The 19454-nt window shown below is 38.3% G+C and overlaps 2 protein-coding genes across 2 annotated transcripts; both read right to left on the bottom strand.

Annotated features, from left to right (window-relative positions):
• Positions 1-586: 586 nt before the first annotated feature.
• Positions 587-5127, bottom strand: LOC106370398 (high affinity nitrate transporter 2.4). The gene is made up of 4 exons (XM_013810410.3): positions 2595-5127; positions 2053-2404; positions 1459-1574; positions 587-1341 (listed from the first exon to the last, which is right to left on the bottom strand). The coding sequence occupies exons 1-4, from the start codon at positions 3050-3052 to the stop codon at positions 684-686; spliced, it is 1584 nt and encodes a 527-aa protein (XP_013665864.1). The 5' UTR covers positions 3053-5127; the 3' UTR covers positions 587-683.
• A 2465-nt stretch (positions 5128-7592) lies between these two features.
• Positions 7593-11581, bottom strand: LOC106371622 (P-loop NTPase domain-containing protein LPA1 homolog 1). Its single transcript, XM_013811702.3, has 8 exons — positions 11327-11581; positions 11053-11233; positions 10104-10420; positions 9917-9998; positions 9410-9811; positions 8621-9337; positions 8433-8546; positions 7593-8205 (listed from the first exon to the last, which is right to left on the bottom strand). Exons 2-8 carry the CDS (start codon positions 11227-11229, stop codon positions 7837-7839), a joined length of 2178 nt encoding a protein of 725 aa, XP_013667156.1. The 5' UTR covers positions 11230-11233; positions 11327-11581; the 3' UTR covers positions 7593-7836.
• Between the last annotated feature and the right edge of the window lie 7873 nt (positions 11582-19454).

The raw sequence follows: 19454 nt of genomic DNA, 5'->3' as shown, positions 1-19454 counted from the left end.
CATTTCTATTTTCAGTTTCAGTCTTGCTCTGCTTCTTCTGCCACTTAGGTGAAGCTACAAATGAGTTCCATTTCTCCACGCTCGCCATCAGCAACTTAAAGCTCCTTGGCGCTCGTCTCAGCAGTGGAATCGTTAGCGTCACGTGTGACCTCCGTTCCTAATTAACTCTGGCGCCGGGAAGTCGTGTACGCTAACCCAATCAGAACGTGTCGATGACGGTTTCGAAAGACTTTCTCATGTGTCATAACTTCATATTCCAAAATCTTAATATAAAAAGTCCTCCAATTTTTTTTTTTTTTTTGAAATTCGGTAGTTTTAAAAATAATAAATTACACTGTCATCAGTAATAAACATCACAATCAATTACAGTGAAATCTGCTTGCCTTGAATTGAATTCAACAAATCCATTAAAAACTCACTCAAACTCACATTCCAATACTCAGATTCAATTCCTTTAAATTACTATATCCAATAACGCTATGGGGTATTTTGGCTACATGAGCATAAAAATTGATTAAAGAGATACGACTGAAACAAACAATAAAATTTAAAACAATTTAACTTGTTAACGAAATTACAGAAAGAGTAGCATGTTCCTCTTATAAAAAGTAAACATATCGAGCAAGTACTTACACATCCGGAGCAATAGCAATTGATAACACATTTAAAATACAAAATAACTCTCAAACGTGTTCCGGGGTACGATCAGGTCCAGAAGCCACGAACCGTCCACGCTCCGACCTACTATTGACGGCGAACTTTAAACTTCCTTCATGCATTCCCTTTTGCTTCTCCGTTTCCGTCCACTCTTTCAAGTAATAATATTCCTCCGTCGACTTCACTTCATCTCCCGTGGAAGACAAAAACATGCTCCCCCATTGCGGGAAATGCACTAAAGTGACAGGTAATGTGCATGCCATAATCATCACCCCCATCCACGTCAGCCCTTGTTCAGTGGTGAACGTCGAGGTCGAGAAGAACACAAGCTGGGTCAACCCAGAGCCGAAGTTTCCTCCAGCTCCAGTTAACCCAGAGATGATGCCTAAGGATCGGCGTGAGATGAAAGGTATGATGGCGAAAGTGGCTCCACAAGCGGCTTGAGCGCCGAGAGAGAAGAGGATCATAGAGAAAACCGCCGTTGGGAGGGTCGTGGCTCGGCCTAGCAATACGCAGAAGCAACCGCCTAAGGTTTGAATGATCCATAGGGTCCAGAGACGGCCTCTCATGCCAAAGTATCTAGCCGAAATGTCTGAGGCCCATCCACCAATAGGACGTGCAAAGAAATTAGCCATACCAAAGCTTGCTGCGATTATACCGGCCGTGTGAAGCTTGAGATGGAACCTACAAATAATGGTCACCATATACTGAGTCGTTTTATCCATATACGTTATTTATATATTTTGGGGTTTAATTGGTAACAAATTAAATTTAAGTACGTGTTACATTTAATTATTTAACCTGTCAAAAAAGTACTCGGCGATGACGTTATCGGTTGTGAGCTCTACTCCCATAGAATATCCATATAGTAGCACGAAGACCCATGTCCTATAGTTTGTGATCGCGTACCATAAAACCTGGTAAAGTTGTCCACACGAAAATTAAGAGTCTTCATAAAAACGAGAAAAGATATATAACAACAAAAATGAGAAAATTTATGTAGGTATGGTATAAATTATTACAATCCTTAGACTTAAGTATAAGGGTTTCGCAGTAAAAATAAAATAAAATAAAATAAGGGCATCGAAATTTCCTTTTAAAACATATTTACATACTTGTGAGAGTTTGAAATGACTAAGAAAGCCATGAATTAGACTGTTTTGTTGGATAAATTTATCTGTCTAAAAGAAAAAAAAATCTGTATATTTAAATATTAATCTAGTTAAGTTGCCTCGTTGAAAAAATAGGAAGTTAAGTTGTCTCAGAACAACATTAAAAAATACAATGGAAAAATATATAATCTAGACAACGATCTGTACTTCTGCAGACCTTAATATATGTAAGATTAAGATTCAAAGGATCCAAGAAGAAGCACTTATTTAATTCAAGTAGTACCTTTGAGAACTTGTCTTTCGTGACAGCACCTTTCTTCTCAAGTGTGCTTCTATTACCATCAGGGAGATCTTGTCCTAGAGTCAAGACCAAGATGCCCATAATGATGTGCATCCACCCGGGGACGAAGAAAGCCATCCTCCACGCTGTGAAGGACGTGGACCCTAACCGTCGGATGATCTCATAGACCAGAGGCATGAGCAGCTGCGTGACTCCACCGCCCATATTTCCCCACCCAGCCGCTGTCCCGTTCACTAAACCTATGATCTGACCGTTGAACATCGTGCTCATCCAATATTGGCATGACACGAAGGTGGCAAGGCAGAACCCGATCATGAATCTTACCGTTATGTACCTATCGTAAAACAACTTGTTAGAAATTTCACATTGAATACATATATATGAAATCATTAACAAATAATTAATTAACCTTTTTGTTGAAAATAAAATAACTTTTAGCAAAAATATTTTTAGATAAGACGTCTCAAACTAGTAAAAGTAACACTTTAGATTTGTGCAATTTTACAATATACAAGCCTGCTTACCCGCCGGCATCAGCAACGAAAGACATTGAGAAGACAGTTGGAGCCGAGAGCATGACGAGGAATGCGCATCCATAACGTGGCCCAAGGAGATCGCAAACGGCTCCCATAACAAGCCTAGAGAAGATACTTCCGGAGACAGAGGCAACACCGGCGTTTCCTACATCTTGTCTGGTGAGATTAAGGTTATCTCGAATAATGGGGACAAGAGGAGCAGCAGCAAAAGTGGAAATGAAGCAAGTGAAGAATGAGATCCATGCAAGATGGAAAGTTCTCATGTGTGGAGCTGCAAATGAGAGGAGTTTGAAGACTTTGGCTTTGTGTTCGGTATCCACGGGAAGAGAAAACATTGCTGATGTGTCCGAAGGAACCACAGGAGACTGGACCGAGAATGCATAGCTTTGTTCTCGTCCGGTGACTCCGTGCATTGAGCTTCCCGGTTCACCCAAACCATTAGCCATTTTGTATTATTATTATTTTGCTTGTGGGTTTGTGTTATATTGAACAAAAGGAGAAGGATTGGTTTATATAGAGATACGAAAGTTTTAGCAAGAGCCGATGGAGATTCTAAAAGGCCATAAGTGGGATTCGTTTAACGCATATAATATAGTTATACTATATTAGTATAGTTCTTAACGCTAATTAATGACCCAAAATTTGTCTTATGTGATACTGATTACAATTATACTAGTTGTGTCTTATAATAATAATGTGGAATATTCACTTTCGCCGCGAGCATGCTTAAACGAGAGTTAAGCCTCGTCTTACGTCCCAAAGGTTCACTTAGATTCCAATTTAGTATTTATAAACACCTGTCCGTATTCTCAGAATTAGATGTTTGAAAGGAGAATTACTACTTATTTCGAGTTTCGTCGCTGTAATATGTTTTCTTTGATTTAATAATATTGGAGAGAAGATCCCACATCGGATATATGAAAGGGACTTGAGTAATATATAAGGGACTTGGGTCAATCCACTAATTGCCAATTGGTTTTAAGTTGGAAGTCCAAGAAACTTATCATGGTCCCTTTCATATATCCGATGTGGGATCTTCTCTCCAATAAATAATTTTATACCCGATATAAGAAAGCTAAATATATTTATATTCTAAGGTGTGTACATTGATAATATACTGCACGAACCCGGAGCTACTATAACTCTATTGGTAAAACCTTCTGCTCTAAGGGTGAATATGTTAGGTACGAATCTCAGTCTCTACGAGAAAGAGATTTAGTAATCGGTTTTTGTCTCTGGTATAAAAAGATTATGGGATTCGGTCCTAAACTTCTTAAATGGAAATAAAAAAACTGCACGAAATGTAAGTTCGAGAAAATTATAGTGATCTTTCATATGTAAATACACAGCAATTCCTCCTTGCAGAGAGTAAATTTTTGCCTTTACAAATATTATATACCATAAAGTATCGGTGGCAATCAAGTGGTGGTAGTCTAGTGGTGGTAGTCTAGTGATAATCTCTTGAGACTTGGTGTATATCAACATTAGTTATGGATTCAATTTTCTATGGGAACTAAATTATCATTATTTGGTCAATCTTGACTTGGGCCCAAGTGATTTACATGGTGGATCGCAATAGATGATCGGTTTATCTTCTAGCATTAGTCGGAAAGTATTCTAAACTCGGTTCAAGCAGTAAGCAGTGTGGTAGCCAATTCACTCTGTAGCATTAAGTGCGTTCCTCCTGAAACCGACCGGATCGGCCGATAGGGTTTATCAAAAAAAATATCGATGGCAGAGGTAGGGTTCTTTTTATTTAGGAACCATAGAGTGTTACAGATGAGAAATTCATTTAGGTTAATTATAGCTCTACTGGTTATTAGAAGTAAATTTTTCTTGAAAGTTGTGATGCAAGAGGAGGGGAGTAAACTGGTAAATTTGAGTTTTCTTCACATAATGGGGTAATCAATCCAAGAAAATCACGGCGTGATTCATTACGTTATATTCATTCATACATGGGGAAAAGTCAGGTGATCCTTCCTCTCTACGTGAAAATGTCTTTGCATTGACTGAAAGGTTTCATTTGATATGTATATTATTTTGGGGTTAATTTTTTAAAATATATTAGCTAGTGTCATAGAAAGAAACAAAATATTAGATTCTTACTTATTAAAATATAGTTTTGATGATGATGTAATCAGATCCCTAACTATGCTTAGAAATATTGTAACAGCAGAATAACAGTTGTACTTATTATAGTTAAAAAGTCACAATGCGTTTTCCTCACTAAAACTAATACAAAATTGGGAAAATACAGAGGATACGTGCAATAAATAATATTTTGTTTTCGATAATTTAATTTGTATGTTTGTAACAAAAAAATACTCAAGATGACAAAAAGAACCATATATAAGTTTTTTGATTAACACTTTTAGAAAGAGTGATCACATAATATTTAGAGAACGTTATATTTGTTCCTTAGCTAGTGTTAATTCATGATGACGTACATGTTTTGTGACAAAAAACGTGTTTCTACTTTTAGCGGTTCTGCGTTTATGGTCTTTTCCGCAAGGAAATTTGAAATTTCTATTAAGACAACTTATTACTAGAAAAATTGGGTCATATATACATGGCCGGCTCTTTGGGGCAGACAAACAGTGCGACTACCCCGGACTCAAGCACATATCCTTTCGTATACTAATAATTAAGAGGTTCAATTTTTTTTTTTATAAATCTATATTTTATATAGAAAAAAATTATAAATATAATAAATAAAATTGAAAAGGGTCTAAAATTATTTGATATGTATATAATTTTATTTTCATTACAAAATTTTATCGATTAAATTTTAATAATATTTTAAATATTATCTGTATATAAATTTTAGAGAGTTAAAAAAATACTTTTGTCGTAGGATCCCTAACAGTGTTGAGCCGGTCCTGCATATATACACAAAAAATCATAAATCCACTGTGATTCAAAAACAAAAATCATAAATATACTGACTAACTAAAACTCCACTTTCTCTTTCTATTTCTCTACTCTCTCTCTCTCAATTTAATTTCGTCTTTTTTTGTTATTTAGATCTTCACTAGACCATCAACACAGACTGCCAATATCTCTTGGCAGCAATCATCTCGAAGGATCATCCGGCTGATCTCTACGGAATCATTCATAAAATCGAAAATCTATCTTTAATTTTCTGCTCTGTTTCTTTTAAATTGATTGCAAGACTTCTGAATTCCACATCTGATCACTTAGCAAAATCAGCCCTTTGTACTGCTACTGCAACTCTGCCCTAGTTGGGTGGTAGCTTTCTTTTTAATAGTATAATAATCGGTGTTCAAAAAAATCCTTATCGCTACCATATAAATTATTCTGATTGTTTTCATTTTATATGTATTTTTTGGGAATGTATTCTAAAGAAAAAAAGAAGCAAAACACTCAAAAGGAATCTTATATTGTCCACTGCCTTAGCAACATGCTGGTTACAATGCCAGCAGATTTACAGACGCATACAAATAATTATATATACCAAATTGTGAATTATACGTGTATCTAAGACTAAAGCGGTCCAACAATTGCATGTCAAATTCTCTGGATTCCATTAGCGAATTTAATTCGATGATGTCATCAGGTTATGTTATTTTATTTTGGTAATGAATGCATTTTTTTAATCCAAGTTCTAGATCAAAATCTATAATTCCTCTAAATCAGAAATCAGAACAACATATTAATTTGGTCATATCGAATACTGAATGTACATTTCTAAGTTTTGCTTTTTGATACATTTGGTTATGGAGTTCATCTTACGTTAAAGCTAATTTATAGTTTAGCTCAGTTGGGCAATTTAGTATTTGATTAAGGCGTTTGAAAGAAAAATCCTAATCGTCTTGATATTATGTCCTGTGTTCTATCACAATCCCCGCTTGGAATTAATAAAAGTTTTTTTTTTTTTTTGGAATCAATAAAACTTTATATTTCAGAGATAGTTAAACAAACAAAAATATATCCAAAATAAAGTTGTGAATAAAAATCCACTCGTGGTCTGTTATACAACATTGCATACATTGCTCGTACACTGCTTGACCTCAGCCACATATACACATAATTCCATTTTTAGGTTCATTACTCAACATTTAAGATTTTTAAATCTTGAATCTAAGACATAACCAGGGGCGGAGGTAGTAAGGTGGTAGGGGGGTCAGCTGACCCCACCTAAATAAAAAAAATTATGTGTTTTTCTTGTATAAATTTTGTTTGTGACCCAGCATAAATTTCTAACTGACCCCACAAATAAAAATAACGCGAAAGACAAAATAATCAAAGAATTATTTTAAGTTATTTTTGGGCTTACTTCATTTTGGACTCAGTTTTAATTTGAATCCACTTTAATATGAATCCACAAATTACTATCTAAAATGTCAACAAATCTTTTACGTTTATTGTTTTATTTTCTTGCTAGTGTTTTTCGTTTTCATATATTTTACTTTTCATTACAAAAAGACAAGTAAAACATGTTTACGTTCTAATTTACTTTAGTATCTGTAGGTCATATTTTGTGTTTATATCAAGTTAGATATGACATGATTTAAACTCATTGAAAATTTAAGATCTATATTTGCAATTTATGTATTTAAATATGTAATTTAGTTTGTTATTCTTAATAGATAATGCATCTGTTCCCAAAATACAAATATTAAAAATGTTAAAAATTATAACGATGTTTTTAATGATGTTTGGTTTTTAGGTGGTTGTATTTATTGTTTATTCAAATAAAATCTAAATATTGTTAAAAAAATTGTGATACAAATAAAGAATAGATGAATTGTAATGTAGGTTATTTTTTTAAAAAAATATGAATAATTTTGTTTTGACCCTACTAAAAAATATTTCTGGCTCCGCCACTGGACATAACCATCTGCTTCGCGCTGCACCACTTTATTTCGACAGTGTCAATCTATGTACTGTCGTTTACATAAAACAGTCAAAACAACTCTGAACCAACTTTGTTTCTGTCAATGCCAGGAATTGTATGTAGAAAGTGACATGAATCCAAGATTTTACTTGTTTGATTTGAACTCCCAAGTAAAGCGAAGTATACACTTTAGTCTTAAAATCTGAAGCAAAGTTAGAATCTAAGGTCTCAAGTCATAAGAAAAAAAGTGCACATTAAGCAACCCCAAGGTTTGAGGCAAGACTATACACACACACGAACACACAAAACTTAAACTAAAGACTAAACCATAATTAATAAACTGAGGAGTTTGCTAGCAACCAAAGCTAAGGATCATGGGGCACCCAAGAGAATCGGATCACCCAAACCCGACCCGCGTTTTCCAAGAGCTGATATGCTTAGAGAACGCTTCCTCATCTTTTCTTTACCCGACCAGAGTCTTGCATCTCCATACTCGCACGTGAGCAGCGACGCACATAGCTCAAGCGGCTCGACCAGCTGCTGATTCGCTGTCTTGAGGAAAAGATCCAAGTTCTGTATGTACTTGTCATCTTTTGTTGCCGGCTTGTGGTTTTTCTCAGACATTACCGCGACCGTATCTCTAGACTCTTCCTCGTCATCTGTCCAGTAGCTTTTGTCTTCCATTGCAAGATCATCGTACTCCTCGTCTGACTTTGTAGACTGCTCATCAACTGAACCCACCTGTAACAATCACACCAACACACTCAAGTTACTGAAACACAAGAAAACACGACCGGATTCTGAGCATAGACTAGTGAAACATAGGCCAAAATGGCCCCCACAATTTTTTAAATAAATTACATATAAATTCACAAATTTATATTAAAAATTATTAAAAAACTCTTACTAAATATCCCCTAAAATTTCAGGGTCGGTCTGAAGAAAACCATTTGAAACACACATCTTACCTCTTCATGGTCTCGCTTGTTATCATCATCATCGCTAAAATCTGTATCTTCTTGCTCAGGAGGATCATCCTCCACTTCTTCATCGCTACCATGCACGGACTGCTCCTCCTTAAGCTGAAAATAACATACCATATAAGATACTGAATCATCAAAAAAAAATTCCACATTAGAATCAAACAAGAGTATACCTCTTTGGAAGTTCCTTCAGACATCCTAGGCGAGCTGCAACAAGAAGAGTAATGCCTACTAGCGTTTTCACCCAAGTCCACACTCCCAGCGCGGCTCGTGGCTCCATCACTAGGCCAAGCACTGATCCCAAACAGACCAAACTGAAGATTCACCGGTTCAGCTTTCTGTAAGTATCCATAAACAGGATGCTCCATTCCATTTGTCTCATTACTAAAGACAGGCTTCCCAGTCTCATCAACCTTACCAGCAAGCGGCCAAGTTCTTGCAAAAGTCCCATCTGTATTCAGAAGAGCCATTAGATTCCTAGAAGAGCCTTTTCTTTGGATCAGCTGAAACATTCCCTTGGAACTCAGCGAGTTAGCTGTACACTGGTTCCTATACTCGTCATCTATCACAGAGACGGTATTGGTGGTAGCATCATAGAGCTGTTCTCCTGCTTCTCGCCTACGCATGCAACTGAAGACCGTCGCGTGGATTGCTGCCACGCTCTTGTCAACGTTGGTGTTGTTTATCTTGGGAACTAGATGTTTGTCGGCTCGCTTACACAAGTAGTCTTGTATGGTTCTGATGTTACGTATATACTTCACGTACTTGTTTTTCTCTGGGTCCAAGGTCATGTACTTGGCTCTTACAGCAAACCGTTCCAAATGTTTCTCCTCGTTTGAGATGTAAACCATGAAAGGAACTATTGAAGGATGCTTTTTCATCAGCCCCATCTATAAAAAAACAAGAAGTTAGAATTACTTATTACAAAATGAGATGTGTTACAAAGAGAGAGACTTAATTACCACAAAGTTAAGGCTTAGATGGACTCCTTCAACGACCACAGACTCTTTCCTTTCTTCCCATGAGGTAATGAGCCTATCGAGATTATCAATCACCATTTCACTCTGAGCCTTGAATCCTTCTACAGCCATTTGCTTGTGGCTTAACAATACAGGAGTGGTTGACTGAGAATCTGCAAAGGCATTTGGTTTCTCGTCCTCAAGTAGTGATTTTCCATAACTATCCATCTTTTTGTCTCTTCTTCTTTTGGCTTTAGACTCGGCAACTGCCACAGGGTCGAGGTACTCTCCAGCATGGTAGGTTGAAGCCCAGAGCAGAGGATCCTGCTTCTCATCAACGAAACTTCTCATCATATGACGGATTGAGTCGGTTGATACAACTGTTGTAATCCCCAACCTGCTGCCCTGTTAACACAAGATGCATCATTAATATAAGCTTCTCAAAATGTAACCTAAAATCGAATTCCCAAAGGCTATCTAAAGCTCATAAATAGTTATTATGAATAATACCAAAAGTGCAGAGAGTGTAGATTTGCCACAGCCACTAGTGCCACACAGCAGAACCGTTACAGATTCTTTCCTTTCTCTAATCCTGCATCAAATAATAAGAACTCTTAAGATATGATTATGAGAAGTAAAAGAGCATATTGATATCTTCACCACATAAATGTTTCTGATTAATGGTAAGAAAAATTACTTGCAGGCCAGAATCAAGTCAGCCCTTTGGTCATGACCCACATACTTGTATTCAGCAAGAGCGTCACAGACAACGTTTACAAATGTCTCCCTCAAAACAACAACTGTTGTGCGCTTTTTATACATCTCAAACGGCTTACTTTTGCTCTTATCATCAGCATCATTGGTAGCTGAGAAATTAACTTTGTTAACCTTTTCTACACCATCACAAGCTGAAGGAGCATCAACTGCCTTCCCAAATACAGATTCTTTCCCATGCGAGGGGGAAAGTATTAATGATCCCTCACTTCTTATTAACTCAAAAACCCTGCGGCTAATCTGCTCACAACCAAAGAAAAAAAAAATACCAGGACTTCAGGGTCTATCTTGAAACATAGTGCCTTTATAAGAAACCAAAGACGCTAATGAAAAGACTGAACATAGAATCCAAAGACATGAGGAACATAATACAATTAGATAACATCACACTAATCAAATGTAAACATATTATTCTGTAAAATCAGTAAACAATCCAAATTAGAAAAAACATTGGTAGAATCAAAGTCATGTTTACTTTCAATCTCAAATATTAGTAAAATAATTAATCATCTCATTCACCAAAAAAATAAATATTGTAAGAGAAAAGACATGTCGGTCAGTAAAGCCAAAGTACGAAACTGAGACGACAAAACAACGTGCTTAAAACTTGTCTAAATCCAGACACAACTCTGTTCTAGAATCCATTAAAAGTCCTGACTAAAAATGCATATTCGTTAGTATGAATGATATTGTTCCATCCATATAACTTTTATAATTAAAATAAAAATTAAATGGAAATACTCTCAAACCATTAAAGGACAAGAATAAAGAATCAGAACTCGATGAAAGCGATGTTATCGGAAAATAAATCAAACCCCAAAAAAAAAAAAGAATCTGAGAAAAAAAAAAAAAGAAAGAAGGAGCGTGATGACCTTGAAGGCGTGACGCGCTTTGCATCCCATGAGCTGAAGAGTACTTTGCAAAACCGGACGCGTATACCTAAACGAATCTTTCCAATTCCCGCTTCCGTCTTCTTCGAGAATCGCCGTCGTTATATCAACATCGCCGTCGACCACCACTATGTACATCACCTTCGTCGTGTCCGTCATGTTTCTTCAAAATAATAAAGAAGTTTTTGATTGTGAGATTGATAATAAAACCAATAACATGCAGGAATAAATAATGGATCCATGAGGGAATGCGTACCTTGTTTAGGAAGGAAACAAGCGTGAAGATTAGGGTGCAGATTTGTGAATGTATCAAACGTTATAAGGCGGAGAAGGAGAAGATGTTGTGGCCACTTTGTGTCAGCTTGGTTCCACGGATCGCTTCAGTAAAGCCTCCACGAGTCCTCTCTTTTTAAAGCCCACCTTCCTCTTCTCTCTCTCTCTCTCTCTCTCTCTCTTTTTCTTTTGTCGCGTTTCCTTTACAGATGAAGAAAACTTTTTTTTTCTTTTGTTGGGGTATTAATTTGGATTTTTTTCTAATTCAGACAGTATCTATCTTTTTCCTTTTAAATGTTGATAGATTAACTTTGTTTTTAATTAAATTGCTCCCTACCAAATCTAATCCGCGTCAATACATATTCAGACTTCCGGTTTGCTCTTTATTACAGTCGGTTAATTCTGGTATAAGAACTTTTAGTTAGAACCAGCTTAAGTTACATACCGAACCGGCGAATCAACATGTGTCGGGGTTTTTAATTGACCTTTTTTATTTTAAATTTTCTATAACCAAGTGTTTTCTTTAACTATAACCAAGTTTTTCGCCGACCCCAATTCATCCGGTCTTCGTCAACAATTAATTAGGATCCAAATTTTAAGAGGAAAAGTAGTAATAAGTTTTAAACTAAAAAATTACATACACTATGGTTATTATACTATATATTTTAAAATACATGATCTTAGTTCCTGTAAAAGAAAAACTCAATCCAAAACTTCATGTATCCAACTCACAAAAGTAAACAATCTATAGTTGACAAAAATTAGTGAATAATCTATTTGACGAGTTTGTATTACCAAAATCTGTTCTAAATAAATGTATCATTATATATGATGACCCAATTTCTGGAAAACTTTTTTTGGCTAAATACCAAAAGCATGATCAAAATGGTATATGTGGAAGCACCGAAGCTTATTGGTTAAGGTTTAAAGGCTTCTACACCCAGGTCTGGGATTCAAATCCCAGACTATGCAATTTATTGCAGATTACAGGAAATCTAGGTTTCAAGTCCCGGAAAGAGCGCGGTTTATTAAACAATTATGCAGACTACAGCGCGGTTGTCGAATCGTCTATGTAATCTTTCCTATATCATAATTGTAAGATCATAATAAATCAGCGTTAAAAAAAAAGAAGATCAAAATGGTATGTTTCGAAAGATATTTTTCCTCTTTATAAAATTCACAAATATGTAACTAAATGCAAAATTGATAATTCAGATTCACTTTTCAGTTTAATCAATCGTTAATTGGTAATGTTAAGTTGGTTTTGTTTTTTTTTTAATTATTTCGTAACCACAGATCTTTTTTTCTGTTTTTGTTATCATCAACCAGAACAACAGAAACAAATTAAAATTTGGGACTGTGCACAAGTAGAAATTATACAAAAATAAATCTGTTAAATCATCGTATAATATTAAATCTATTTTCGCCTAGACTTGCTCTCCTTGTCCAAAACATTATGATCTTTCCAGAAACAAAAACGAACTTAACTGAATATTCATTGTCGCATGATTCATCTAATCAAAAACTTAACGGTCTTGACTTTTAAAGTCTTCCTGGGACAAGAATTCCTTCCTTGAATGACGAAAGTCGCCCTAGTTTCCGCCATAAATCATGTGTTCAACCAACGCATTGTATCACTATCAGCTCCTAGATCAAAGGGTGTTTTAGGGAACCACCAGTTTTTTTTTTTGATGGGCCTTCTTGATTGCATTTAAAAGCCATCCTGTGGGGCCAGAAAGAAAGAATCAAGCAGTGGTAAAAAATGTAGTAATCATGTGATAATAACAAGGGCAAAGCAGCTGACTGTGATGAGAAAAGGAAAGAAAAAGACCAAAAAGACAAGAATAGTGGCCCATATCGGGTCAGAGGACAAACGTTGCATCCATGAAGGTGACTAAGCGGCCATGACTGGACCCCGTCAATTATTTTCATATTTCTCTCTTGTTTGTAACGGAGCTCCATAAGTTCTTTAATATTAATTTGTTTACAAAAGAAATTTATAAAATGATCAAATGTATTGGTAAATCAATTCATGGCGGACTTTGTTGGTTCTAAACTGGTCCGGCCGGTTAGATTCAGGTGTTCCGGTTGTTAGCTCCAAGTTGGAGCCGGTTCAATGTTGAGCAGAGCAAGTGCTACACGGTTGAACCGGTATGTGACATATCGCGTAACAAAGCCGTTACAAGTTAATGACGTGGCAGATAACCATTACGGAGATATTGCTTCAGAGAGAAGCAATCAGAGATCTCGTCTGTTGGAGAGATATCAGGAAGATTAGATATCTTAGGGAATAGGATATAAAAAGGGAACTTGACAGGGTGTCGAGGTTACGCTTTTGAGAATTGTTTTACATGCTCTGAGGTTTGTTCAGTAGCAGACGTTAGGTTAGCAAACGGTGAAGCTGTCATCGTTAGTGCACTGGGTAGATTGAGAATTGGTCCGTTACAAGTCAGGTTAGACGTTGTATCATTCGGATTAGACTAAGTCCTGTTGGATTGTCTAAAAGATTCTTAATAAAACAAGTTTGTGTTTGAAAATCCTTGAGTGTTCTTTACTTTAGTTATCCTAGATCTTTCATTTGGTATCAGAGCAGGTCACCTCTGTGGACTCATTGAGTCTACACACAGGTTGAGGTCCTGCGACAATCATGGAAACTATGAAGGAACTCGTTGCACTACAAAAACCTATCATGTTGGATGAGGGGAACTTTGGGCATTGGAAAGCAAGAATGAGACATATCATTCGAGGGATAGATGAAGACGCATGGACTGCTGTTGAACAAGGGTGGACTGTTCCCACCATGGTGATGGATGACAAGTCCATTGGACCCTTACCCAAGGAAAGGTGGACTGACTCTGATAAGGCTGCATCAAAGTTCAACTCTAAGGCTCTCACAACGATCTTTTCAGCTGTTGATCTTGATCAATTCAAAATCATTCAGGGATGTGAATCAGCCAAGGAAGCGTGGGACACACTCATCAATCACTTTGAGGGAAACACGAGTGTAAGACGCACTAGAATTGACCATCTTGCCTCTAAGTTCGAGAATCTACGTATGGAGGATGATGAGTCAATTGGGAGCTTCATCTCAAAGATCAGTTCCATAGCCAATGAAGCCTCTGTTCTCGGAAAGAAGTATAATGAAAAGAAACTTGTAAAAAAGGTGTTGAGATGTCTCCCTCCTCGATTTGAGGCATACAAAGCTGTCTTGAAGATTGCAATCAACACCGATGAGATGAAATTTGATCAACTGGCAGGGATTCTCAAAGTTCATGACCTTGAACGAACAGAAGGACTTCCCAAAGAGCAAAAAGGAATTGCTTTTACTGCAGACAATAAGGAGATTGATCGTGTCAAACGAATTGAGGACAACATGAGTCTTATGGCTAAGAACTTCAACAAAATGCTTAAACGGGTTGAGAAGGGACAGAACAGGTCTAGCAACCGATTTCAGAGCAGAGACAGTGATCGCTCGAACGCACGAAATGACTCAGGAAGAGGAAACCGTAAAAAGGAACTACAATGTCATGAATGCGAAGGCTACGGTCACTATCGTAATGAATGTCCCTTGACCAAAAGAAAGGAACTGAAATGCATTGAATGCAAGGGGTATGGACACACAAGGAGCGAGTGTCCTAACAACCTCAAAAAGGACAAATCACTCATCTGTTTCAGCGACACAGAGTCTGAGGAGGGCAGTGACAATGAAGAACTACTTATGAACTTTGTAGCTCTGGTTGGCCAAGATGACGCATGTGAGACAATCTCTATGACAGATTCAGAATCTGAGATAGAACCAGAAGGAGATAACCCCGATCTCAAATCTGAGTACCGACTTCTGTTTGATAAATTCACTGAGCTGAGTCTTGAGAATCTTCAACTGATCAAGGATCGAGCAATGCTAAAGGCTCAGGTAAACATTCTTGAACTGGAACAACCGGCAAAAGGTGATGAAATTACTCCTGTGGATGCTGAAAACAGAGAAAAAGAGAGACGAGACTCTCTTGAGAAAACCATCTCAGATCAGGCACATCGTTTAAAAGGCCTGGAGACCAGATATGATCAAGCCAAGCTGTTGCTGAATGAGGAGTTAGAAAAGAGTCGACTGCTGCAGTACGAGCTCAGTGAGAACTACAAGAAAGTGAGGATGCTTAACACTGGATCTGACAAACTTGATCACATTTTGAGTGTCGGACAATCACCAGCCACCTGCCGTGGACTTGGATATCAAGGTTATTGTTCTCAGTCAAAGGATCTGACTCAAGGAGTGACGTTTGTGAAAGGTTCTCAACAGACGAGTTCAAGCACACCTCAGACAGTTGGTTTCGTCAATCCAACAACCACAAAGAGCTTCAATGTATCTTCCACTAAACGAAAGAATGGATGTATGTTTTGCTGCAAAACAGGTCATAAGGCCACTAACTGTCATTTCATGAGAAATCAACTTCAACGCGCTTGGAGGACCAGCAGATGCTTCATGGAACCTAGCAAAGTGGGACATGTGTGGATCGCTAAGACTGATCTGTATCCAAAATATGGAAACAGAGTCTCACCACTAAGGATCAACGCTGATGAGACGACTGGATCAGGACCTGAACCCACTCCTATCAGTGATCAGAGAGAAGGAAAAGCCATAATGTGCAATCTTGCATTCATTCGAGACTGGGAACCATCTGATGAAGTGGCTGTGTTACAACACAATGATGAAATGTCACTTCCTCAGAACTGTGATCATCTACATGAAGACATGAGTAATAAGATGATAGTGGGAAACGTGGCATACACATCAACTGACAGCGCTAAGCAGACTGATCTCCCATGGTATTTTGATAGTGGCTGCTCTAGGCACATGACAGGAACCCTGGAATGTCTGGAGAATGTAGAAGAAATTCAAGGTGGAAAAGTAACCTTCGGTGATGGAGGTCAAGGGAAGATACTCGGTGTTGGTTTGACAGATAGAGCTGATCTCCCACGTCTCATAAATGTGTTTTATGTCGAAGGTCTGAAAGCCAATCTCATCAGTGTGAGCCAACTCTGTGACGAAGGACTCCAAGTCATCTTTGACAGAAAAGAGTGCCGAGCAGTAAACGACAGAGGGGATCTTGTATTGTGTGGATATCGTTCGGGTAACAACTGCTACATGTGGAAACCATCAAGTCAATGTCTGACTGCTAAAGAATCACAGACAGAACTCTGGCACAAGAAACTTGGTCACATGAACACCAATGGTCTTTCAAGACTCGTGAAGGCTGAGGTAGTCAGAGGAGTCCCAGCTCTCACAGAACAGACAGATAGCATATGTGGTGCATGCTGCAAAGGTAAGCAGATCAAAGTTCAGCACAAACAGGTATCTCAAATTAACTCAAAACGTGTCCTTGAATTAATTCATATAGACCTTATGGGTCCAATCTCACCTGAAAGTGTTGCTGGAAAGCAATACATCTTTGTGTTAGTTGATGATTTTTCCAGGTTCACTTGGGTAAGATTTCTACGACATAAATCAGATGCCCTTGAAAGCTTTCGGATTCTAGCTCTGCAACTCAAACAAGAGAGAGGAGGAGGAATCGTTCAAATTCGCAGTGACCACGGAGGTGAGTTTGAGAACAACCTGTTTGACAAGTTCTGCGAGGATCAAGGCATACAACATCAGTATGCTGCACCACGAACACCTCAGCAAAATGGAATCGTTGAGCGGAAAAACAGAACACTTCAAGAAATGGCCAGAGCAATGCTGGCTGGTAATCAGGTTCCATCTGGATTCTGGGCAGAAGCTGTGAATACAGCGTGCTACATCATCAACCGAGTGTATGTCAAGCCTAAGACCAAGACTACACCATATGAGATCTTCAAAGGAAAGACACCGAACCTCAGCTACTGCCATGTTTTTGGATGTCTCTGTTACATTCTGAACGATAAGGATCATTTGGGGAAGTTCGATGCTAAAAGTGATGTTGGGATGTTTCTTGGTTACTCTACAAATAGCTCAGCTTACCGTGTCTATAATTCTAGAACTAAGCTAATTGATGACAAAGTGAATGTAGTCTTTGATGACAGAGTTGGCTTCTATCAAGAAGGTGTAACTCGAAGAAACGTGTGTGTCACACAAGAAATAACTGGAGATACTGAACTAACTCCTCCTCAGGAAGAGATCTCTGAGATTGATGACCAGATCATACCTTCCGAAGTCAATGTGCACAAGAATCACTCACCTGACGACGTCATTGGAGGAGTGTATGATGAACGCCTAACTCGGAAGAAGCAAATAAACTTTAAAGATATGGTCAAGCTAGCATGCTTTCTCACAGAGCTAGCAAAAGTGGAATGCTTCATCTCTCTATCGGAACCAAAGAACCTACAAGAGGCACTGGAGGATGAATTCTGGACTGCATCAATGCATGAGGAGATGGAACAGTTCACAAGACTACATGTGTGGGACTTAGTTCCAAAACCCGACGGTGCGAACATTATCGGAACCAAGTGGTTACACAAGAACAAAACTGACGAGAACGGCAATGTGGTCAGAAACAAGTCTCGACTAGTTGCACAAGGCTATTCACAGATAGAAGGTGTTGACTTTGATGAGACGTTCGCTCCGGTAGCTCGCTTAGAGTCAATACGTCTACTATTTGGAATTGCGTGTAAACTGAAGATCAAACTATATCAGATGGACGTCAAGAGCGCCTTCCTAAATGGACTTCTCCAAGAAGAAGTCTACGTGAGCCAGCCAAAGGGATTTGAAGATCCACATTTCCCTGATCATGTATACAAACTGAGGAAAGCTCTCTACGGTCTGAAACAGGCCCCTAGAGCCTGGTATGAGAGATTGACTCAGTTCCTCATCGCCTCCGGTTTCAAGAGAGGAGGCGTGGACAAGACATTGTTCATTCAAGAGATAGACTCACACATTCTGGTGATACAAGTGTATGTCGACGACATCATCTTTGGAAGCACTTCAAAGACCCTAGTTGATGAATTTGTATACACAATGACAAGGGAATTTGAAATGAGCATGGTGGGTGAGCTCAGCTACTTCCTTGGGCTTCAAGTCAAACAAATGGATGATGGAATTTTTGTTACTCAAAGCACCTATGCGAAGAACTTGGTGAAGAGATTTGGTCTGCAAACCAGCAAGACTGCCAGAACCCCCATGAGTATAACAACCAAACTATCTAAAGATGAAGAAGGGACTAGAGTGGACGAAAAACTATATCGAGCCATGATTGGCAGCCTTTTGTACCTCACTGCAAGCCGACCAGACATTTGTCTCAGTGTGGGCATCTGTGCTCGATACCAGGCCTCACCCAAAGAATCCCATATGAATGCTGTCAAACGAATCATCAAATATGTGAAAGGTACACTAGAGTTTGGTCTACATTATACATTTGAGACTAATGTGAATCTAGCAGGATATTGCGACGCTGATTGGGCAGGATGTGTCGATGACAGAAGAAGCACGTCTGGAGGGTGCTTCTTCCTTGGGAACAACTTAGTGTCTTGGCACAGCAAAAAACAGAACTGTGTGTCACTATCCACAGCAGAAGCTGAGTACATCGCATTGGGGAGTTGTTGCACTCAACTACTCTGGATGAGACAAATGCTGGTGGACTACGGGTATCTCTCTGACTCTATGCTTGTTCATTGTGATAACATGAGTGCTATTAACCTAACCAAAAATCCAGTGCAGCACTCTCGTACTAAGCATGTCGACCTACGACACCACTTTGTAAGAGAACTGGTTGAGCAAAAATTGATAGTTATTGAACATGTACCATCTGAGAATCAGCTTGCAGATATTTTCACTAAACCACTGGATTTCAACACTTTCCTGGGGCTCCGAAAAGCCCTGGGAATCGTAGACCTCTGAACAGAGCATCATGGGGTCAGCTGGGAAGGTCTGCATGTACAAAAATAAACACATATCGAGTCCACATCAAGCAAGACCCTGAGCGTACAAATTCAACTAGCTGAAAGACTCACACCAGACCTGAGGAACACGGTGCTGACACATATCCCATGGAGAAAGACACTCTTCTCGGATCAGGATGTCACCGCATTTTCGGTCTGAGCTAAGATCACTGTCTGGAGTGGATCAAGAAACACCTGAAAACAAC

The sequence above is a fragment of the Brassica napus genome, chromosome A10 (assembly GCF_020379485.1).
Source record: "Brassica napus cultivar Da-Ae chromosome A10, Da-Ae, whole genome shotgun sequence".
Taxonomy (NCBI): Eukaryota; Viridiplantae; Streptophyta; class Magnoliopsida; order Brassicales; family Brassicaceae; genus Brassica; species Brassica napus.
The sequence above is the reverse complement of the archived record's forward strand: the minus strand, read 5'-3'. Positions and strand labels throughout refer to the sequence as shown.

What these genes read in the sequence shown, in the direction of transcription:
- LOC106370398 (XM_013810410.3), bottom strand. Translation starts at nt 3,052, where the DNA reads ATGGCTAATGGTTTGGGTGAACCGGGAAGCTCAATGCACGGAGTCACC. An exon ending in TTCGTTGCTGATGCCGGCGG is followed by an intron (nt 2,405 to 2,594) that starts GTAAGCAGGCTT and finishes GTTTTACGATAG; the next exon opens with GTACATAACGGTAAGATTCA. An exon ending in GCCGAGTACTTTTTTGACAG is followed by an intron (nt 1,342 to 1,458) that starts GTTAAATAATTA and finishes CATTATTTGTAG; the next exon opens with GTTCCATCTCAAGCTTCACA.
- LOC106371622 (XM_013811702.3), bottom strand. Translation starts at nt 11,229, where the DNA reads ATGACGGACACGACGAAGGTGATGTACATAGTGGTGGTCGACGGCGAT. An exon ending in GACTTGATTCTGGCCTGCAA is followed by an intron (nt 9,999 to 10,103) that starts GTAATTTTTCTT and finishes TATTTGATGCAG; the next exon opens with GATTAGAGAAAGGAAAGAAT. An exon ending in ACAAGCGAGACCATGAAGAG is followed by an intron (nt 8,206 to 8,432) that starts GTAAGATGTGTG and finishes TGATTGTTACAG; the next exon opens with GTGGGTTCAGTTGATGAGCA.